This window comes from Ascaphus truei, chromosome 4 (assembly GCF_040206685.1).
Source record: "Ascaphus truei isolate aAscTru1 chromosome 4, aAscTru1.hap1, whole genome shotgun sequence".
NCBI lineage: Eukaryota > Metazoa > Chordata > Amphibia > Anura > Ascaphidae > Ascaphus > Ascaphus truei.
Genome location: NC_134486.1, coordinates 351,119,200 through 351,143,449, shown reverse-complemented (window position 1 = coordinate 351,143,449; position 24,250 = coordinate 351,119,200). Strand labels below are relative to the sequence as shown.

The following is a 24,250-nucleotide window of genomic DNA, read 5'->3' as shown; positions in this document are numbered from 1 at the left end:
TCTTAAAAAAAGTTCTGGAAGAAATTGACCCACAGTACCTATCCTCGCTACTTATCGCAGGTGACCTAAATATGGCTCTCAACCCAAAAGAAGACAAATTCAGCCACCCAGGACGACAACACTCCACTCAGTCACAAAGACTGGGGAAAAAATTCAAAGACATTATGGGGGACTTTTCTCTTTTGGACATTTGGAGAACACAACATCAGGGGCAAAGGGATTACACCTTTTACTCGGCACCTCACCAGACCTATTCCCGTATTGACTACTTTCTTGCTACCAAGAACATTCTAGAGGCCACCACAAACTCAGATATCGTCCCTATCACGTGGTCAGATCACGCTCCCATCACCATGACCCTATCCATCCAATTTGTGAAATCGATCTCGTATAGCTGGAAACTTAACGACTCCCTACTGAATCACTCTGGGACAGTGTTGGAGCTCAAAAAAGCCCTTAGGGAATACTTTAGAATAAACGCAGGCTCCGTCTCGTCTCCAGCAAGCCTGTGGGAAGCCCATAAGGCGACAATCCGAGGAAACCTCATCTCGATTGCCTCCCACCGGAAAAAAACTAAACTCAAATTAACCAAAGAGCTTACTGACAAAATAATCAGCTTAGAGCAGCAGCACAAAAATAACCCCTCCCGGAGAATCTATAAACAGCTGACAACTGCTAGAAGCGATTTAAGAATAATCCAATTGGAAAACGTAGAAAAAGCTCTCAAATGGACGGGTCAGAGGTATTATGATAAAGGGAACAAGGCCGATAGACTTCTCGCTAGCAAGTTACGAGGAATACAAAAAAGATCACAAATAACGGCGATCAGGAACGGCTCTGGTGAGCTTCTATACAACGAAAAAAAAAATAGCAGAGGAATTTACCAAATTTTATACCAAATTATATAACCTGAGGGCCCACTCTGCTAACCCAGGCTTAACGGAACTGTCAGCAGCCACTGACTACCTAGCCGATTGCGATCTCCCCTCGCTATCAGAGGAGGAAAATATTATCTTAAACGCAAAAATAACGGCAGAATATCTAGAAACGGCCGTCAAGGCATCAAAAATCTCCAAGACGCCGGGCCCTGATGGTTTCACAAATGCCTATTATAAGAAATTTCTCCCCATCTTGTCCACTCACCTATTGAGCTTGTTCAACTCATTCTTAGAAGGGAGTCCTATCCCATCTTCAATGTCGTCCGCCAATCTGGCCATAATACTCAAAGAAGGGAAGGACCCCACCCAATGCGGAAGTTATAGACCAATCTCACTGTTGAACAATGATATAAAACTATATAGTAAAATTTTGGCGAACAGACTTAATCCTATCCTCCCGAGACTAATACACATGGATCAGGTCGGGTTTGTCCTGGGCCGCCAGGCCTCAGACAATACCCGTAAAATCATTAATTTAGTTGACCATGCCCACCTTTCAGGCTCAAAGGCGATGTTACTAAGCCTAGACGCAGAGAAGGCATTTGACAGAATTGACTGGCTATTTTTAGACCAAACACTGATAAAATTTGGGTTCAGAGACTCGTTCCTGAAGGGTGTCCAAGCGCTATATCAAAACCCGTCTGCCTCAGTAAGACTATCAGGTGGAGGCCCCGAACGATTCCAAATCAGAAATGGAACCCGGCAAGGTTGTCCCTCTCCCCTCTCCTTTTCGCCCTCACGATCGAACCACTGGCGACTATAATAAGACAAAACCCGAACATCCAGGGTATTCCCATCGATAAAGAACAATACAAAATTTCCCTATTCGCTGATGATATCATTCTAACTCTGACTAAGCCCCTAACTTCCCTCCCCAACCTTCAGAAGGAACTGACGGAGTTTGGAAAGGTATCAGGATATAAAATAAACAGCGACAAATCAGAGGCCCTAAATCTTAACCTCCCAGATCCCGTAGTCAAACTCCTTAAACTAAATTTTAGCTATAGATGTGCCCTTCATACATTAAATATCTGGGAATTAATGTGTCAAGGCACTACCGGGATTTATACCGGGATAACTACCCGAAGTTATGGGACAAAATCAAAAAGGATCTAGATCAGTGGGAAGGTTACCAGATCTCGTGGTTCGGGAGGATGATCTCCGCTAAGATGAATATACTCCCAAGAATGTTATACTTTTTTCAGACACTCCCGATCCACGTTCCGGGCACTGATCTAAAATACATACAGAACAGATTGCTCCACTTCATTTGGCAGAGCAAGAGGCCCAGAGTCGCCAGATTAGTCCTGATGGCTACAAGATCCAGAGGAGGGTTGAGAGTACCAGACCTATATAAATACTACTTAGCCGCACAGCTCAAGCAGGTAGTAACGTGGAACTCAGACCCGACCCGTTGTTGCTGGGTAAAAATTGAGACTCAATATGCCAAGATGCCTTCTCTGCAAGCCTGCCTCTAGAGCCTGGACAGAGGAGATGGGCACATACACAATCTTAAACTACAGGCCTCACGACACACGTGGGACGTCTGGATAAGATGCAAATATAAATATGACCTTTCCTCAACAAGCTCTCAATTGACCCCTATCTTTAACAATCCGAAATTCCCTCCGGGATGTGGATCTAAATTGTTCGTCCATTTTAACACACGGGGTATAGAGGCGATTGCTGATATACTGAGCCTAGGGAAGCTCCTGAGCTATCAAGAACTGAGGACCAAATATAAAATTAAAGAATTGGACACATTCAAATACCTCCAAATCAGAAACTTTGTACGGACTACATGTCCTCTCCCAGAATACCCCACTCTCACTAAGTTTGAACACCTCTGCGAGGTTAAGACTCACCAGAAGGGTCTAATCTCGGAAATATATAGTGCACTAGAGCACTCAACGACCCCCACACAGCATGACTATATGCTCAGATGGGCAGCAGACCTGAGTATGAATATAGAAAGAGAGACTTGGGAAGAAATCTGGCAGGCAGCCTCAGAAACTTCCCTATGTACTACAATAAAGGAAAACATCTATAAGATCATGTTTGGCTGGTATCTTACCCTAGCACGATTAAACCAGATCTACCCTCTGGCAGCAGACCTATGCTGGAGAGGCTGTGGTAATAGAGGGGACATGGCCCACATCTGGTGGTCCTGTCCAGAAATTGTGAAATACTGGGCCAAGGTCCAAATTTTGATAAAAGAGGTCACCGACCTAGAAATACCTATTGAACCACTGACCTACCTGTTGGCCGCACCAATGACCGACATTGTCCGACTAACCAGGAAATTAATATCCTTCATTCTCACCGCAGCAAGATGCTGTATTGCGGCCTCCTGGAGGAAAACAACTATGCCAGCACTGAATACAATAAAAAAAAGAATCGGTGATGTGATGATCATGGAAAGGCTTACCGCCACCGTTAGACAAAAAATCACCGCCTTTGAGGATATCTGGGAACCTTGGATTCGCCTCAACAGAGAGCGTCAATCAGCTCCGGCGAGACGGAGGTCCATCCCTTCCCCATAAGGGACTAAAAACTGCCTCTGGCAGAGAATTCTCAACAGCCAGATGGGACACCCACCCCCCTATTCCCCCTTTCCTCCCCTCTCCCCTCCCTCACACCCCCCCTTCTGCCTTCCCTCTCCGAAGGCACTCCCCCTTTTCTCTGACAACTCAGGTTGCCACTCTGTTTCCCCCCCCAAAAAAAACAGTGATGTTTCAAAAATGTTAGGCTACGATATTTGCTGTACCTGTTGTAATGTCTAAATGCCTAATAAAAACATTGGGGGAAAAAAATGGTTTTGGAACCCTTTCTAGACTGATGAACATCAGTAACTGCTTTTCTGAGGTCCTCAGACATTTCTTTTGATCGTGGCATGACGTGTTTCCACACACCTGTATGGTATAGACCAAACTCTTAAAGTTTCTGATCTTTACATAGAGTGGTGCCTCCTAAACTCACCCCTGATGATCTACCTAATTATGTAAATACCTGATTCTAATTATCCCCTTTAATTTATCTGATAAAACAGGGGTTTCACTTACTTTTGCACTTACCCTGACCTTTAATTACTCATTGTTTGTCTAATTCATACATAATTTTGTTTCAAAATATATTAAATTGGTTAATATAAACCCTATTGGATATTTAAGAAAGGACTGGTTTTGATTCAAGAAGGTTATCATGGAAAACTATATGGAATGTCTGTAATAATTATTGGGGTTCACAATCTTTTTTTTTTTTTTTTTTTTTTCCCTTCTCGTCACTGTATATAAATATATGCAGTGTATATATCTGTTTAACTTGGGATGTATTAACTAAGCAGATTTATATGGAGTGTTGTGTATAGAATGTATTTATTGTACATGGGTTTTTTTCAGCACCAGAGTATGAAGTATTTGTTTTTAATAACCTTTTTTTCTTTTAATAGGTGTCTGATTTAGTTATTATACTAAATCATAAAAGAGCAGTTGAAGCTTTTGCAAAAGGTGGCAACCTTACACTTGGAGGGAATTTCACTGTGGCCATTGGGCCTTTAGGAAGGTAAGTGGAACATAACATGCAGTAAAGACAACCTGGTCATTAAAGTTATTACAAGCATACCCCGCATTAACGTACGCAATGGGACCGGAGCATGTATGTAAAGCTAAAATGTACTTAAAGTGAAGCACTCCCTTTTTTCCACTTATCGATGCATGTACTGTACTGCAAACATCATATACGTGTATTACTGATGTAAATAACGCATTCGTAACAGGCTCTATATAGTCTCCCCGCTTGCGCACAGCTTCGGTACAGGTAGAGAGCCGGTATTGCTGTCCAGGACGTGCTGACAGGCGCATGCGTGAGCTGCCATTTGCCTATTGGGCGATATGTCCTTACTTGTGAGTGTACTTAAAGTGAGTGTCCTTAAACCGGGGTATGCCTGTACTGTTTTATATATGCTGATTATTGCAAAAGTTTTAGTGAACACACATATGAAACATAAACATTTTCTTTTTTTCAGTGATATGAGAATGTAAAAATCACATTTCCTGTTTCCAGTTATAGAACTTAAACAAGCTTTCATTCTGATATATTCTGTGATCAGATATTGAAGATAAATAAAGATTTTTTTATTTCTTTAACATAAACTTTATAACATTTGGGTTTTTTTTTTTTTACACCATTCTTAAACACCTGATGTTTTTTTCAAGTACTGTAATACTTTCCCAAAGGTAATAATGGGCCATACCCACCATAACCTAATCAATATACACACCATTCTCCCTTGGCTCTCATTACTCTGTCAATTCTAACACTAAAACAACTTTTTATTCACTTCAAATATACTTATTTGGAACATGATTAAAACCACTAAATAGATATGATGGTTCCCAGCACTCAAAAAATGAAAAAATAAGTCAAAGACATCAATAGAAAACTAACAGTAATGTATTGAAACAATAAATGTATAATATAAGCCAAACCTATTGTAGGCTAGGAGGGAGCCCAACATGAAAAAAGAGGGCTAAACAAAAAATCACAAGTCTGTAGAGGGAGGGAGGTGGGGTAAAAAGTGGGAATAACAACCATAGGGGAAAAAGAAAAAGCAGTGGACAAAAAAGAAAGAAACACACGTGGGACGAATAACATACGGTAAGATAAAGGTGATAGATTGTAGGGGGGCAATTACCGTTTCGGGGACAAAGATTCCCCTTCCTCAGGCCCGTTCCCACAAACTAAAATAGGCTGCCAGGATTAATATCTGAGTAAAGCACACAAATATGTAAACCTTACAAAGGAGGTCCCCTAAACAGGCATAAATGAATTAATCCGCATGTAAATTCTCAATCTCAGGAAATTGCAAATTTACACAGTACAAGCTACAAATGAGCAGACATCAGTGTCCTCATGTCTAACAGGATAATGTCCCCAATGTTTGCACAATTAAGAATAGATACTCTAAAGCCAAGCCTGAACAAAATACACAAAAATTTGTGTGCTTTACTCAGAGATATTAATCCTGGCAGTTGACAGTATACCAGGGTTAGTTGACTTTAGTATACAGCCTGTATTATTTGACTTCTGTCTTCTTGCTGATTTTTTGAGGGATGTTTAGGTGGAGGGATATTATAAAGGGAAGTACCACAGCCTATTTTAGTTTGTGGGAACGGGCCTGAGGAAGGGGAATCTTTGTCCCCGGAACGGTCGTTGCCCCCTTATATTATATCACCTTTACCTTACCGTATGTTATGTCACCCGTGTTTTTCTCTTTTTTGCCTACTGCTTTTTCTTTTCCCCTATGGTTGTTATTCCCCACATTTTTTCCCCCACCTCCCTCCCTCTCCAGACTTGTGATTTTTTGTTTAGCCCTCTTTTTCATGTTAGGCTCCCTCCTAGCCTACAATGGGGTTGGCTTATGTTATACATTTATTGTTTCAATACATTACTGTTAGTTTTCTATTGATGTCTTGTACTTATTTTTTCATTTTTTGAGTGCTGGGAACCATCATATCTATTTAGTTATTTCTCTGAGGGGGCCACGGGTCCCTCTCTGTTTCTGCGCACCTGATCATTTATTTATCTACTGAGATACTTTGTCTCTAGTGGAGTGCTGCTTAAACTTGCATACTTTTTTGTATGATTAAAACCACTATGCATATTTTTTTAATCAGTTTTAAACCATATGTATTGCATTAGTTTTTAATTCATAATTGCTTGATCAATACTCATGACTTAAACATAATTCCATGGTGTTATAATTTTAAATTATGAATGCTATAGCAAGCAAGTTAAAATAAACAAAATGATTATATATATGTATATATATATATATATATATACAGTGCTCGACAAATAATGATAACCTGTCGCCCGTTGCGAGTGAATTTAGGCAGCTGGCGACCCGTGCTGCAGCTCAATGAATTCCCCTGCTCGTGCCAATTTTTTTTTTTTTTTTTTTTTAAATAAATAAATAAATAATCCCCCTCCCTGATTGGGTTAAAAAAAAAGTTAAAAAAAATGGCGGCAAATCCTGTGGTCCCGGCGCGCGTGCACAGGGCAAGCAGAGTGTCCTGCCATTTGCGCTGCCTGTTCCCCCCAGCAACCCAGAATCTCCCGCATCCCTCCCCCCCCCACTCCCCACGTGGGACGGAGGGGGAAGCCCAAACCAAGCCCCGCGCGCAACCCAGCCCCCCCCTCCGCTCCCCACGTGGGACGGAGGGGGAAGCCCAAAACAAGCGCCGCGCGCGATCCAGCCCCCACACCCTCCCCCCTCCGCTCCCCACGTGGGACGGAGGGGGAAGCCCAAAACAAGCGCGCGATCCAGCCCCCCCGCACCCTCCGCTCCCCACGTGGGACGGAGGGGGAAGTGCCAACCCAGCTTCCCCCGTGCGCGCCTCCTGCGCCAGTCCGCCTCCTGCCCATGATCTCCCCCTAATCACCTGCCCCCGATCCTCGCATGCTGCCCGGGGGTGTCCGGGGAGCGTGCTGCGGCGTCGGCCGCTTCTGGGGGGGGGGGGGGGAACGGGACCTGGGGGGACCTGCTGCTGCTGCTGCTGAGGCCCACGCTGCGCTGTGTGTCCCATGTCTTGGAGAGGGCCCACTGCCGTGCGGAGACCCCACTGCTGCCACGTGTGACCCGGTGAGTGTGTGAGTGACAGACTGAGTGTCTGTGAGTGTGTGAGTGTGCCTGTGTGTCTTTGTGTCTGTGAGTGTGCCTGTGTGTCTGTGAGTGTGCCTGTGTGTCTGTCAGTGTGCCTGTGTGTCTGTGAGTGTGCCTGTGTGTCTGTGTGTCTGTCAGTGTGCCTGTGTGTCTGTGAGTGTACCTGTGTGTCTGTCAGTGTGCCTGTGTGTCTGTGAGTGTGCCTGTCAGTGTGCCTGTGTGTGTGTGTGTCTGTCAGTGTGCCTGTGTGTCTGTGAGTGTGCCTGTGTGTCTGTGAGTGTGCCTGTGTGTCTGTGTGTCTGTCAGTGTGCCTGTGTGTCTGTCAGTGTGCCTGTGTGTCTGTCAGTGTGCCTGTGTGTCTGTGAGTGTGCCTGTGTGTGTGTCTGTCAGTGTGCCTGTGTGTGTGTGTGTCTGTCAGTGTGCCTGTGTGTCTGTGAGTGTGCCTGTGTGTCTGTGAGTGTGCCTGTGTGTGTGTGTGTGTGTGTGTGTGTCTGTCAGTGTGCCTGTGTGTGTGTGTGTGTGTGTGTCTGTCTGTCAGTGTGCCTGTGTGTCTGTGAGTGTGCCTGTGTGTCTGTGAGTGTGCCTATGTGCCTGTCAGTGTGCCTGTGTGTCTGTCAGTGTGCCTGTGTGTCTGTCAGTGTGCCTGTGTGTCTGTGAGTGTGCCTGTGTGTCTGTCAGTGTGCCTGTGTGTCTGTCAGTTTGCCTGTGTGTCTGTCAGTTTGCCTGTGTGTCTGTCAGTGTGCCTGTGTGTCTGTGAGTGTGCCTGTGTGTCTGTGAGTGTGCCTGTGTGTCTGTGAGTGTGCCTGTCAGTGTGCCTGTGTGTGTGTGTGTCTGTCAGTGTGCCTGTGTGTCTGTCAGTGTGCCTGTCTGTGTGTCTGTGTGTGTGTCTGTGTGTGTGCCTGTCTGTGTGTCTGTGTGTGTGCCTGTCTGTGTGTCTGTGTGCCTGTCTGTGTGTGTGTGAGTGAGTGTCTCTGAGTGTGTGTCTGTGAGTCTTCTGCGTGAGTGTGTCTCTGCGTGAGTGTCTGCGTGTCTGTGAGTGTCTGAGTGAGTGAGAGTGAGTGTGTGTCTGTGAGTGTCACCCTCTCCCTGTGTCGCCCTCGCCTTCTCCCTGTCGCCCTCTCCCTGTGTCGCCCTCGCCCTCTCTCTGTCTTTGTCTCTCATTCTCTCTGTGTGTGTTCTGTGTCTCTCTTTTTTTGTCTCTCATTTTTGTGTCTCTCTCATTTTTGTGTCTCTCTCATTTTTGTGTGTCTCTCTTTTTCTGTGTGTCTCTCTTTTTCTGTGTGTCTCTCTTTTTCTGTGTGTCTCTCTCTGTCTGTCTGTCTCTCTCTGTCTGTCTCTCTCTGTCTGTCTGTCTCTGTCTGTCTGTCTCTCTCTGTCTGTCTCTCTCTGTCTGTCTCTCTCTGTCTGTCTCTCTCTGTCTGTCTGTCTCTCTCTGTCTGTCTCTCTCTGTCTGTCTGTCTCTGTCTGTCTCTCTCTGTCTGTCTCTCTCTATCTGTCTGTCTCTCTCTATCTGTCTCTCTGGCGGAGTCCATAGAAGGACAGGCCGCGCTGAGCCGTGCGGACGCTCCGCGCTGAGCCCCTGCATACTCAATGAGGGGGCTCACGCGAGCGTCCGCAGGCGTGCTGAGGCGCTGGAGTTTTCAGCCGATAGCCAAGCTGTTTTTCAGAGCACTGTCGGCTGAAAACATCCAATCAGCGCGGAGCAGCGTCAACGTCACGGCGCCTTGACGTCTCTTTATCTGTCTCTATCTGTCTCTCTCTGTCTCTCTCTGTCTCTGTCTCTCTCTCTCCCACTCTCTCTCTCCCACTCTCTCTCTCCCACTCTCTCTCTCCCACTCTCTCTCTCCCACTCTCTCTTCTGTCTCTCCCACTCTCTCTCTCTGTCTCTCCCACTCTCTCTCTCTGTCTCTCCCACTCTCTGTCTCTCCCACTCTCTCTCTCTGTCTCTCCCACTCTCTCTCTGTCTCTCCCACTCTCTCTCTGTCTCTCCCACTCTCTCTCTGTCTCTCTCTCTGTCTCTCCCACTCTCTCTCTGTCTCTCCCACTCTCTCTTTGTCTCTCCCACTCTCTCTCTCTCTCTCTCCCACTCTCTCTCTCTCCCACTCTCTCTCTCTCTCTCCCACTCTCTCTCTCTCCCACTCTCTCTCTCTCCCACTCTCTCTCTCTCCCACTCTCTCTCTCTCCCACTCTCTCTCTCTCCCACTCTCTCTCTCTCCCACTCTCTCTCTCTCCCTCTCTCTCCCACTCTCTCTCTCTCCCACTCTCTCTCTCTCCCACTCTCTCTCTCTCTCTCCCACTCTCTCTCTCTCCCACTCTCTCTCTCTCTCACTCTCTCTCTCACTCACTCTCACTCTCTCCCACACTCTCTCTCTCTCTCCCCCACACACTCTCGCTCTCTCCCCCACACACTCTCACACTATGGATCTGGATATCTTAACTGCCCTATACTACACTGAAATAACCTATACTGCTTACTTCCAGATCTGACTCAAGCTTCACACGGAAGACATCGAACCCCCCCTAACCCAGAAGACAGGTAACGAACACCTCACCTCCAATGTATAACATTGCGGGAATGAGGGTACCTGGACTTTGAGGTTCTGCGGATCAGGTAAGATCCCAGACGGGATTGCTGCTTTAAATATTGTGAAGCGGGGGCATCCAGACACTAGTTAAGGGGTGCAGGAAACTATTCATCCACATCTGGCTTTTTTTTTCTAGATTTGACATTTATACACACACACACACACCAAGGACTAATTGTAGTATAATGTAATACAATAAATAAACTAATATCAAAAACGAATGTTGTTCTTACTAGGAATTTATTCAATTTATTTAATTTATGGCTTTTTTTAAAATGCGTGGCTGGGGGCGGGACTAGAGGCGGGGTTGGGGGCGGGACTAGGGGCGGCACTAGGTGGCGAGTAGATTTTTTGGTTCGGCGAGTAGATTTTTGGGTGATTTGTCAAGCACTGTATATATATATATATATATCTCTCACAGTTGGTGTGAAATAAAATAATGAGACGACAGATTCAAAATGCAAATCGACTAATTTAAAATCCGATAGGAACTATATCCGATGCTTTATCCGATGAGTTGGCTTACAGTGTATAGCTTCTTGCGTAACTCCTTTCAAAACATATTCAATGAAGTTACAATAACGTTAGATTTATCCATACAGTATGTGTAAAGATATATTAAGGAACCCATATTAGCCCAATCGTATATATTTAGACAGGAAAATGTATCAAGTCATCAATTTTGTGTGACCCTTTTTAATGGACTAGCACAATGTTACATTGACGAGCTTTTGGAAGGCAACCTACTTGCTTCATAAGGTCAGAGGTAATCTGTAACAAGGTTAGTGTCACAGGGGACAGGTATTTACACATTTAAAACTGGGATCATATAATTGAGCAAAGCCAATAAGTAAAATAAATTGTCATTTATTCAATTGAAACAGGCGAACACACATTGAATTACAATAGACAGAAAAAGATACACTTACTGGGTGTCTAGGGTTGACAAACTGACTTTCCTAGTTGAAATAAAGTCTTTAAAACAGCCCAGTGCCGAAGTGGAGACTTAGAAAACATTCCGGTTTAAAAAGTCCTGCAGCCTTTTTCCTTGCAATCTCAGCAAGGCGTCTCTGGGTCTGGTCCGACCTGTTCTTGCCCTTATGGCAAATTGGACTTATGGAATCACTTGGAACACATAGAACCACATAGGAACACATGGCACACAAAAGAGAGAACAACAGCAGAGAGCGTTCTGGGATGGCGACTAGCTGTCATACACTTTGGGACAGGCAGTCCCACAGCTTGCCCTCCAACCCGTGGCATGGGAAATTCATCCCTGGCTACTCACACACTTTGCCAGGTTTGTTAAACCTGGCACCTCCAGCTTCAGCATGGCACTGGGCATGTGCGACAAAACAGCCATCTTGCTTAGTTGTCATGCAAAGCTCCTGCAGTGTGGCTCTGCTCTGTCTAGTTTGCAGGAGGGTCTGCCTTTCATGACAGTACACTGGCCCTTAACACAACCATCTTATCTGAACGGCTTTAACACCCCTAGCATCTGGTGTCACTTATACAGAGGCGGCACACTTTATTCTAACTCGGCTCGAGCCGCAAGCCGGGAGGTTTCCCGGCTTGCTCGTTTTTTTCCCTCGGCGTGCCGCGCGTCATCGATGCGCGGTCACGCTTCATCGGGAGCGTGCGTGCATGGCTCGTGTGCCCAGGGCTCCCCGAGGGAGCCCTGGGTTCCTCTAATGTGGGGGATAGCGGTGGGGGGCTTCGGGGGACCCGGTGGACCCAGAGAGGGGTGCCTCGATCGGAGGACCGATCCTCCGAGGCTCCGGCGCGCACGGGACACCTTGGCGCGCGCCCGGTATCTGTCGCGGCCGAGACCGGGCAAATGTTAGAATAAACTCGGCCGCGACAGTATCTAGGGATCCAGCATCAGACTGGATGGCTCTACACTATATTACCATAAGCCCCCCTCTGAGTCTTGCAGGACAAAAGATCCTGACTGATTTAATGCATAAAGTATATAACATTTTAAAACATACCAGCTTTAATAACCTATACTTTTCTATTCTTCTTTATTAAAATGTGCTACGTTTATTTGGCGGGAGAGAGAGAGTGAAAACTGTAACTGTGTTTTTTCTCCCATTAGCCATATCTCTGACTCTCGAGAAATAAACTTCTTATTTTTATAAAAACCTGCTGTTTTATTTTTTGGCTGACGTAAACCCTAAACTCCTTATACCCGAGTTAGGGTGACCCGGGTAAGAACTGGGCAGCCCCTCCTGTTATATTAGGGACCCCTTGACTGTTTCAGTTACCCTTTTCTCCCTGTGCCTCATTTTACTGGCCTGTGCTGAAGCAGGACCTCCTAGTGGTGAGTCGCAAGAACGCTTTTCATGGTAGGGTTTTGACCATAGCACTGCGCTTCAATGTAGCCGGTAATCTAACCTGAATCCGGGGTACATTTTTGGGGTCTCCAATAACTTTGGAACCCTGCTAAATAGACACAATCTGAAAGAAGTTTCTCCGTCAAACCTACCCTGAAACTCTCAGCCTAGAAATCTCCTGGTCCCAGCACCCCAGGAAAGGCGAAACACAGAAAAATCTTTATTGTCGCATAATTTGCACACAGTCACAGTTATGCATGCACACTACACGGGTCCAAGAGCTGACACTCTAGGAACCCCAAAAACACAGCTCAGGGGCAACCAAGTGGGCTTAAGCCTGGTTACCCCCTCCCCATCACAGTTAGCTCCTGGCCATTTGTTAATAGCACACTTCCTTTATATTTCCACATTTGTGTAAGGATCTCCAGAGTTGCTGAAAGTAAAAGAGCATAGTAAATGCAGTGTAAAAGTTTATGTAATTGCAGAGTTAATAGTGAATGTTAAAGGCCAAAGGAAATTCATGAATCCTAAAACTCAGCACAAAAGCTGGGTCTGCATTGTAGTTTTTAGTTACTGTAGCAACAATGTAAAACCTTTTTTTTTAATGTTTATTGAATAGCTAATGGATGCTAATGAGCGTATTGTATGCTGCAAATAAATATTCTCAACTGTGACTTGAGAGTTGCAAGCTACACATACAGTAGGTGCTGGTCCAAGTACAGTAAGTACAACTAAAATAGAGGGATGAAAAGGACCATACCCCATGGAAAGAGGTGGGAGGACATAAGTGATATACCTCAAAGTTATAGATGGGTTACAAAAGGGAAGTATTTTTCAGAAAAGATTGAAATTGAAATGCTAGAACAAGTGGTAATAGAGTAGGGCTAGAGGGCAATGTGAGGAAGTAATATTTCACAAGAAGGGCAGTGCTACATAAACTGATGTACTGAAGATTAATACAATAAAGCAAATAATAGTTGGATAGGTAAAAAAACTCAAAATATATGAAAAAAAGCTGACTAGTTGTGACGGTATGGACAGCGTGCTCAGACAAATAAAGGTTAATCCCTTTTGCTGCCCCTACTAGGGAAGATGGCCACCCAACTAAGGGGTTAAATTGCCATCTCGGGGCTTGAAAATTTCCCAGCCCTGTTGAAGTTTAAACTCTGGTTCCTGTGTGTTTACACTGTGTTGCAAACTTTTTCTGTATTTATTATGTATATGTGTGCCTGGGCTAACAACAACGGCTAACATCAGGCACATACTGATTCGCGGGTTTAGTCTTTGTGTAGGGCCAGGTGCAGTGCTTATGGAAAACGCTTAGTTGGGCGGGGATACGCCCGTCGGCTGGGAGAGTACACACTCCAAAACCGCAACATTGTTCTCTCCCAGTAGCCAGGCGTCTAGCCATGCAGGAGGAATGGAGTTGAAGTCGGGGGAATGGAGTTTTAGTCGTAGCCCCATCGGCCTGGTTGGTTGGTTAGAATTTTCCATGCTCCCAGATTTTGCCCTTTTGTTGCGTTCCTTGGACACTGGCTCAGCCCCCTGCCCTGATTAGTCCATTCCCAATGAGCCCTCGATTCTAATTAACTCGGAGTAATGGTCTCTGTTGATTGGTCGGCACCTGGTTCTCCATGTTTCCAAATGGAGGCCGAGAAACTATAGAAGCTTGTACTGATCAGAGCTCCACCGTTGTTTTTGGTTGGTTTCATTGTCAAGAGACCAAGGGTATCAAGGACTGTGCGAACCTGGGGAGGTCATCCATAGTTACAGGGATATTGAGGAATGGACTTACAGAGGTGACATCCAGGGTAAGCTAGCTTTGCAAGGGCCCTACACTACCTAGTTAGGAGTCCCAGTGTTCTCCGTTTTCGTGAGTTGTTTCCATGTTTGGTTTGTGATGTTCCCTGTTGGCTCTGGCAAAAATAAACCTTAATTTATTTAACCTCTCCGTTCTGCCTTGAGTTTACGATCCCTAGTAGTCTGGTCCACCCTGTACTGTGACACATTTAATATTTCGCAGTGTATAGGGAAACTGGGCAAGGTGGGAGGTTCAAATTGTCCCTCTCTGTTTTTATGCTTGCAGGAGTTTTACAAAATAGAATATTTTTATTAAGAGTTCTTAATAAACTCTGAACTCTGCTTTATCATAGAAATTTAGAAGGAGATGTTGCAATAAGAAGCTCGGCTGCAGTATACACATACTGCAAATCACGTGGACTATTTGCTGGAATATCTTTGGAAGGATCTGGTTTGATTGAAAGAAAAGAAACAAATCGGAAGTAAGTTATTTACTTTATCAAAAGTAACAGATGTGGCGGGATTCGAGTTCCTCCTTGCGGCACTTGGAGCGGATGGACCGCGGCCGCAATCGGGGCCAAGTGCGATCACGGCCCAGTGCTGAGTGAATTTCCCAGAAGGATTAACATAGCGGGGGTCCCTGCTTCTGAATGAGACCTACCGGGCCGCCACCAGTCTGTAAGCGCTGCGCTGTGAGATCAGCGAGAAGCAGTCCCTCTCGCTGTGTCCCTCAGAGCAGCTCTTATAGCAGATTGCACTATTTTTCTTTTTAGTATATACTGTAGCATTGAAGCAGGGGACCCCCTGCATCCCAAGATTCAGGTCGTATGGGGTACAGGTATCGCCTGCAAGTTTAAATGACTCGCGGCACGACCCACGTGATCAGGAAATTAAAATAGCCCCAAGATACCGGCACCCCTATACGCCCCCCCAAGGCATGTACCTCGGGAAGCAGGGGCTCCCCGGACTTGAAATGAATGTAGTTCCCCCCCCCCGGGTGACCTTATCGCTCACCACCCCCCCCTCTCTCTCTAGACTAATGCCCCATATCCCTATAAGCCAAATGTGGCTAAAAGCGGGTTGGGCCATTAATCAAAATAAAATACACATACAGTAATTACCAAAACATTTTTTTTAAATAAATTTGAAACCTAAAACCATTGATTTTCACTGTGGATTACTAGGCCCTCTCAATGGACAGCCTTGATCCAGGGTGGGCAACTCTGTCGCCATTCGCCACTTGTGGCGAATTGGCAGTGAAACTGTGGCGAACAGGGCTGCCGGGACTCCCTAAGTGGGGGGGGATTTCTAACTTTCCTAACAGGCGGCAGGGGGAGATGGTAAGCTGCGTGGAGATGGTATGTGGCACCCGGCTGAAAGTATGAGCCAGTAACATAATTACTTGTGAGAGTCAGAGCAGGACTGCAGGGGAGGTGCGCCATCTAGCAGCCTGACCCGGAACTTCCTGTCTGCTGCTACCTCACCGCTCCTCTCCCCGTGCTGCTTCTGCTCTGACTCAAGAGATTCCACTACCGGACAAGGTAGGCATGGATGGGAGGACTGGGAGAGATTTGAGGGGAGATGGGAGAGATTTGAGGTGAGATGTGAGAGGCTGGGTGAAATGTGAGGGGGCTGGATGAAATGTGAGGGGGCTGGGAGAGATGTGAGGGGGGCTGGGTGAGATGGGAGGGGGGGCTGGGTGAGATGGGAGGGGGGGCTGGGTGAGATGGGAGGGGGGCTGAATGAGATGGAAGGGGGGCTGGGTGAGATGGGAGGGGGGGCTGGGTGAGATGGGAGGGGGGCTGGGTGAGATGGGAGGGGGCTGGGTGAGATGTGAGGGGGCTGTGAGAGATGGGAGGGAGCTGTGAGAGATGGGAGGGGGCTGGGTGAGATGGGAGGGGGCTGTGAGAGATGGGAGGGAGCTGTGAGAGATGGGAGGGGGCTGGGTGAGATGGGAGGGGGCTGGGTGAGATGGGAGGGGGCTGTGAGAGATGGGAGGGGGCTGTGAGAGATGTGAGGGGGCTGGGTGAGATGCGAGGGGGCTGTGAGAGATGGGAGGGGGGCTGGGTGAGATGTGAGGGGGGCTGGGGGCTGGGTGAGATGTGAAGGGGCTGGGTAAGCTGTGAGGGGGCTGTGAGAGATGTGGGTGGTGGCTGGGAGTGATGTGAGGGGGCTGGGTGAGATGTGAGGGGGCTGGGAGAGATGTGGGGGGGTGGCTTGGAGTGACGTGAGGGGGGCTCTGGTCTTTACCCCCCTTCCCCCCCACATGCAGTCCTGTTCAACTGAATAAAAACATTTAAAAAAAAACATAAATATAATACATAAACATAAAACATCTCCCCCTTCTCCCTTCCCCCTCCCCCCCTGGTGGGAGATAATCTTTTACTAAAAATGTTGAATCCCACCACTGGGGGGGAGAGGGGGTGCTTGATGATGGGGGAGATGAAGGGTGCTGATCAAGGGTGCTAGGGAAGATGATGAGGGGGAGTTAAATGAGATGGTGATGATGAGGGGGTGAGGAGATGATGAGGAGGAGGGTAGTTATGGCGTAAAGGGGGGTGAGAGGATGAGGGGGGTTGCGGTCTGAGGGCCGTTCTATAGTGCGTGTGCTTGCTGTGCCATGTGCGCGCGTGGCAGTTATAGTTGGCTGAGGTTAGTCAGCCTTTCTATAATGGTGCTGCGCACGGCAGGGAGCGTGGAACCGGCCGACAGGGGGGAAGATGAGGAAAATAAAGATTTTACGCCACTACCACCACTGAAATGTGTGTGTGTGTGTGTGTGTGTGTGTACAATGTTAATAAATAATTTATTAAAGCATTTCTTTATTTATTTCAAACGTATTTATAACACACACACACACACACACACAGTACCTCACTCGCTCACAGCATACACACAAGAAGCATGCGTCACGTGCACGCACGCTCGCACACACTATAGAACGGCCCTGAGAATTTATAAACTTGTTCAAAGAGTGTGTGTTTAAAATGTTCGCATGTGCAACATAATACCTCAATTTGTACATTGTGTGGCTATTTTCACTTCTAATTCGCCACAACTGTGGCTACATTGAAAAATAGGTTGCCCACACCTGGCCTAGATAGCCATATTGGCAATCAATATTACGCTTTTAATTATTAAAAAAACACATTTCATTCCCTTCGTGGCTAACCGCTATGGTAATGAACGTATTAACCCTTCCGCTAGCCCCAGCCCCCTGAGAGGCCTAACCGCCCTCCCAGGAGGCAACTACCCCCAGCACACACCCCCTATACCTCCAACAAATAGTCCCAGCTTTTATTTCATGAATTAATCATATTGTATTTTTAGACGACCAATGGATTATCTTCAAGAAATCACAAATGGTAATGAAGAGGTTAACCACTCCCGCTACCCACCTGGTAGGCCTAAAAACCCACCACTGGCCAAATACCACCTTCATAGCTTCCCTGCGGTGGGTGTTTAGGCCTCCCTTAATGAATTAACTGAGGGCATAGATGACCACAGGAACAATCAATGGATTAAATGGCTAGAGTTTTTTGTTTTATAGTAATGCGTTTTTTATAGTAATGCATTTTTATAGTAATGCATTTTATTATATTGCACTATAATGAATATTTGAATTGGCAAAAATGCTATTAGCCATCTTTGGCTAATAGCACTTTTACTCATTCCTGTGTGGTGTTGGTGGTAGAGGGGGTGTGTGAAGGGGTTAGTTACCCCAGGGTGGTTGTTTAGGCTTTACGGGAGGGGATAACCTTAGCAGTTGTTACCGTGAAAATAATGGAGGGGTTAATCCCTCCCGAGATGCCCAACTGCCCTCCCTGGGACAACTATAACCTTCACCCATCCACTCTACCACCAACATTGGACATGCACAGCAGTAATAAGGTGCACACAAAAATACATAACCTAACAAGTAATTATTTTGTCATTCTGCACTAATGGATATAGGAATAAAATGTGGGATTTTTAGGTATGTGGTTAACATCGCCTTAACTGTATTTTAAAAATACATGGTAAAACGTTGAGGCGTTCAAGAATTCTACAAAGCACACGTTTCCTACAGAATACTGTATTTTGGCATTGATACCAAGTATTTTACATGCACAATATATAGTATTTAATATGCTAAGGATTTAATCTCAAGAAGACCACACACAATTTGGATGTCATAACCTTTTAAAAAGGCAAATCTGCTAATGATTTACATTTATTTCACTGATATCAGGTTTCTTAGAGTTTCTGTAATGTATATTTTGCAGTACTTCAGTGAGGTAGTCTTCGTTCGAGTAATCAGTATGTGGTTTATTATAGATTTTATTGTCAAGAGGACATTCGTGCATATGAAATTTTGTTCGGTGAAGTTCCCCGCCCTGATCAAGCTGAAGGTCTTTATGAAATTCTTGACTCTTTCACTGAAAAATATCAAAATGAAGAACATCGTTATAACATGAGAAAACTATCTAAAGAACAAAAAAAGGTGTGTTGTGTTATAAAACCTAATGCTTTACATTACAAAAACAGAAAAAAATAAGCTCATGGCCAGATATTGAGCATTACTGTATTAACTCTCTTTCTTTCTTTCTTTCTTTCTTTTTTTTTCTAATAGTAATTGAATTGTGAGTGCCTGTGACTTCTGTGCCTGTGACTGATGTTTCTCCAGCTTTTATACACAGCACTCAGAGAATGAGATTGTATAAATTGAGTGCAGGGCCAGTGCCAGCGTACTTGGTACCCAAGGCAAACCTTCCGCCATGCATCCTCCCCCTTCCCCAAAAATATTTTTTTATCCTCTCTCTCCCTCACCTCATCCTCACCTCCCCATCCTCTCACTGCCTCTTTAAGTCTATGCTTTTCTTCATCCTCTCTCCCCATCATCCTTTCTGCCCCTCCCCATCATCCTTTCTCCCCTTTCCGTCATCTCCTTTTCCCCCCCTTCCGTCATCTCCTTTTCCCCCCCTTCCGTCATCTCCTTTTCCCCCCCTCCCGTCATCTCCTTCCCCCTCTCCTCCCGTCATCTCCTTTCTTGTACCCTCTTTATACTCTCTCCCCCCCCCTTTATCCTCTACCCCTCACCCCGCTTTATCTTCTCTGGGGCAGTCATAGCGAAAAGTTAAAGGTGGGAGAGGCTTTTGACACAAAAGGGGTAGAGAGAAGATGTCCTTGAGCAGAATGCTAGTGTAATGCCCGGCTATAACAGGTGACTCCTTGGTAGGCTATTTTTGCTATTCACTCATATAGTAGTAAAAGCTTTTCTGCTTGTTAGTAGCTGGCATTTATGCCTTCATATCTTTGAAATTAGCTTGCTTACTCCGCACAAATTGCTGTTGGCAGAGATCATCAATATAAAATGTGCTCCACTATGTTTTGCCAATGAAGAGTGTGCTGTCCTTACATAAAGGCTTAGGTGTGCTTGGGATAACTTATAGAAAGGACTGCTCTAGGTTGTCTTTTTTAGTGAAAATTTACATGAGTAAGTTCTCGTATGTATGTACAGTATGTGTATAATCCAAGTATTTTTTTATCATTTTGAAGGCCAAAGAAACATCTTCAAAACCACAAAGGCCACGTTCTCATCCACCTACAAGTGAAGCGCCAGGTAAGAAAAAGGTTTTGGTCTTATGAAGGAAACATAGAATATGGGATAATTAGAGAATAACCAACTGGCCTACAATATAATAATATACACTTTTTATTTTTCAGCTGTAAGATCGGCACCAAAATTTCACCCAGACGTTGCCAACTATAATATTCCTGGGAGTAAGTAGAAACATATGCAAACATTTTTTATTTCAGCTAATACCAGTCAGTACATTCATCTGTAGCACCTTCTTTTAAACTACGTCCATGTAGTGGTTCAAAGATCATTGGCCATGTTGTACCTTATTTTTGATAGAATTTAATAGCCTAATACCACGCTGAAATAATGAATGAATAATGAGGACACATTGAGAAAGTCAGGGGACTTTGAGGGTCCCGGATTAATGAACAGAAGAATGAGGAACCTGTTCCATTCATGTGATAGGTGCTACTGGTAATGTAATGAAAATTCTTGTTTAGTAAGAAGTAACACCATTGATATTCTTTGACTATCGTTACATATGACAACAGTTTTTTGTTGGCAAACGACAATGTGTCGGAACGTGTTATTACGAAGGGAAGATCATCAGGGCTCCACGGATTTGCTCAATAAACTAATTTATTGCCAATAGACTTAACGTTTCGGCCACACAGGCCTTTCTCAAAAGCAGAAATGGCATAATAATGATCATTATTATGCCATTTCTGCTTTTGAGAAAGGCCTGTGTGGCCGAAACGTTAAATCTATTGGTAATAAATTAGTTTATTGAGCAAATCCGTGGAGCCCTGATGATCTTCCCTTCGTTATACCCTGGATTGATACAGAGAATCCTGAACCAGGAGCACCGGTAGTTGTAATTATAATAGTGTGCAGCAATTTATCATTCTTCTATTCGGAACGTGTTATTAACCATGTGTCCCGATGAACTGTTCATGTTCATTATATTTGGAGCACAGAAGATTAAAATATTTTAATTTTGCATAGTTTTTTTTCTGGTGGGTTTTAGAAGTTGAGTCATATATTGCATGTGTGCGCTGATTCATCAAGGTTTGGAAGATCTGTGTGGCATATACAGTACTTTAATTTGCTTCTCATTAGGGTGTGTTTAACATTAGATGAGGTATTCTACATGTAGAACTATTATGTAAATGATAAATATACATACCATGTAATCAAGCCATGAATGTAGTATCGTTATAATTTTAGTTCGTCTACATGGAGTTGTTTCTGTTAAGTTTAATTTGGGTTTAATTGGGTATCTAAATGCAAAAACACTTAGACCAAACTAGTTTTCTTTAGAAAATATTTGTTTGAGGAGGGAAAGAATTAAGGTGTTCCTTTTGTTTATGTATTCGTCTTTGAAACTTATTTTTGTAATTAATAAATATATTGTTACTACAGTACCTGTAGCTTAATTTCCTGTCCTGAGATAAATAGAGAGCGGCATTTAAAATGTCTTTGAATTGAGCTGTGTTTCAAGTGATTGGTTTTTAGGCCACTTTACTGTGACCATATTGATCTGCAGAAGTGCTGAAAATAACCAGTAGCTTACAGTTTTGTATGTTCCATTTTGTAAAATAACTTCAGTACATACAGTAAAAATCATAACAAACTTCCATTCTCATGCTTATTAGCTCTGTCTTAATTCATTGCCTCGCAGTATCATGTTCATACAGTAAATATCCATAAAGACCTATGATCTTTCTGATGTTTAAGATCTGCTGTTACTCTCCTACTGGAGGTGGTGAAATGTTCATTCTACCACTATGAATGCTATTGACCTATCTCTCGAACCTCCAATAATTATTAAAACTGGGGTCTCAGTATGCCGTCTGAATTTTCAACTTTGCTACCACTTCTTCTCTTGACAAAAAGATGACCCAAGCATAATGTGGACAAAGAGGAGATGAACTAATCAATCTCTTTATTTCACTTTTAACATAAATTGTTAATGTGGCTTTGGAGCAAAAGTAATGGACTTCCCTTTTTAGCAATACTGTATGGATCTCGTTTCTCAGATGATGCCAATGTTTGTTTGGGGTTTCAGTGTAGCATTCTGCTTCTATTGTTGTTGAACTTGATTGTTTGTCTCCTTTCGGCTGGTCTTTATTCCTGATTTGATGTGTATGTAGCCGGGACCCCCTTTTGCCTGACATTTGTTGTTATGGGGTGGGAGAGTGCCGTAGTAGGGAACGCTCCGATATCGGAGGTTCCGCGATAGAGGGAGCCGCCATGTTAGAAGTTAGCGCAGGCGCAGGACCGGCGAGGCCAGAGGTTGCACATGCGCGGGCATATTGGCAAAGCCCGCGAAGGAGGAGATCTCTGATAGGAGGGAGGCCAGGGAACTACGGGTCCCAGCAGCCCCGCGGACCCTCGTGACGCGCGAGGACCAGTTAGATGCGAGGACAAGGGAAAAAGGAGTTGCAGGGCGCGTACGTTGGGGAGAGCGAGCGGTAAGAGGAAGGAGAAGGAGCTCCGGTGTAGAGAGGCATTCCGCCCCTACCTAGGCCTCATGCCCCAGGCGCAGTTAGACCTTGAGCCCCAGTAGTGTGAAGCTGAGCTAAGGACCGGCCATAGATAGGTTCCGGTTCCCTTAGTGTGAGTGTGATCGCTACCAGGACATTTCCAAGTCAGCGGGAGGTCTGGGCACAGACCCCGCTGCCGTGTTGCTGCACGTCTGGGTGGGATCGCCCCGGACATCTTCGGGCGACGTCATCTACGCCCACGGCGATCCTTTGTGAAGACTGTTGCAGGACCGGGTACTGGAGTGCCCGGCAGGTAAACTACAAGTGCACCAACGGTATCACCATTTATTCAGGACACAGTGGCTGCGCAGTCCACACATATAGATTCACTGTCTCACTTGAGGGTGGGGGAAATATTGGACACAGGTACTGGACACTGGGTGGGATCACCCGGTGAAGGAGGGTAGTGAGCGTCCTGCGAGACGCAGCGTATAGTGTCTGCCACAAAGAGGGACACCGGTTGATGATAAAGAAGGAATGAGGTTATGCCATATTATTCATGCTAGTAAAGTTGTAGAATAGCAGCAAATGGCGCACAGCCAGGGAAACAGGGAGCCAGGTGTGGAGATAAAAACGTCCTTTAATTCAGCACATAACTGGAAGAATAAAACCCCCCATGGGGACACAAACACCTCCTACGCGTTTCGGACCTGTAGGCCCTTTATCAAGGAGTATGTTATGAGGAGTGGTGCCCTGTCTAATATACCCTCTAAACTAATTACCCGAATTGCCTAAACCTGTGAAAATCGAGTCAAACCACACTGCGCATGCGCGCGGCGTCAGATTCCGCGCGTCCGTGCCCTTACCAGCAATCCAGCTATGCGACGTAACGCTATGCGTCCCAGCATCCCGGTTGCTATAGTTACAGCGCACGGAACTAAGGCCGCCCTGCAATGGCTTGTGAAGACGTCCCCTTGTGACCGGGCTGTTAGACCCGCCTCTGTGACGTCACAGACCCCGCTGCCGTGTTGCTGCACGTCTGGGTGGGATCGCCCCGGACATCTTCGGGCGACGTCATCTACGCCCACGGCGATCCTTTGTGAAGACTGTTGCAGGACCGGGTACTGGAGTGCCCGGCAGGTAAACTACAAGTGCACCAACGGTATCACCATTTATTCAGGACACAGTGGCTGCGCAGTCCACACATATAGATTCACTGTCTCACTTGAGGGTGGGGGAAATATTGGACACGGGTACTGGACACTGGGTGGGATCACCCGGTGAAGGAGGGTAGTGAGCGTCCTGCGAGACGCAGCGTATAGTGTCTGCCACAAAGAGGGACACCGGTTGATGATAAAGAAGGAATGAGGTTATGCCATATTATTCATGCTAGTAAAGTTAACTGGTTGGTCATTGCTGTGTGTGTGTGTTGATGTTCATAGGTCCTGCGAAGAACCACTTCCCCTCTGGCGGAAGCTGTCGCAGGTGGAGGCGCTGCACCAAGTATCAAGTATTGAGCGTGCCCCAGGCTCTCTGTGGCAGAGGCTTAGGCCCTGTGAGCCGACAGGTTATACAGCATACGGTAGTGGCCTGTGTTCACTAGGAACCAGGGCTATATGTAGATTAGAAAAGGTTGTTTATAGGTTATGATAATGAGACCGGAAATATGTTCATTAGTCTTTCATCCAAATAGGCACTGTTTGTATATCCTTATATGCCTTTGAGCATTACCATTAGATACTTGCAAGCAGTGGTAAATATTTTGTAGTATGAGGTTTCAGTTTAAATCACGTTTTCTTGGAATATACATGTGTTTGGAGGTTGTGATAGAAGGTATGAAGTTATTGGAAAGGTCAGTACAACTAACTGTACTTGGAA

The 24,250-nt window shown here is 45.4% G+C and overlaps 1 protein-coding gene across 5 annotated transcripts in view; it reads left to right on the top strand.

Moving 5' to 3' along the window:
• Positions 1–24,250, top strand: part of SH3YL1 (SH3 and SYLF domain containing 1) — a 153,293-nt gene that overhangs the window by 55,422 nt on the left and 73,621 nt on the right. For 4 of the 5 annotated variants that reach the window (XM_075598256.1, XM_075598255.1, XM_075598254.1 and 1 more), the window contains 5 exons: positions 4,387–4,499; positions 14,677–14,805; positions 18,641–18,806; positions 19,862–19,925; positions 20,030–20,086. In XM_075598256.1, the coding sequence (XP_075454371.1) occupies positions 4,387–4,499; positions 14,677–14,805; positions 18,641–18,806; positions 19,862–19,925; positions 20,030–20,086 (529 nt within the window). The remainder of the gene's footprint in view (positions 1–4,386; positions 4,500–14,676; positions 14,806–18,640; positions 18,807–19,861; positions 19,926–20,029; positions 20,087–24,250) is intronic. The other variant, XM_075598257.1, reaches the window with a different exon arrangement.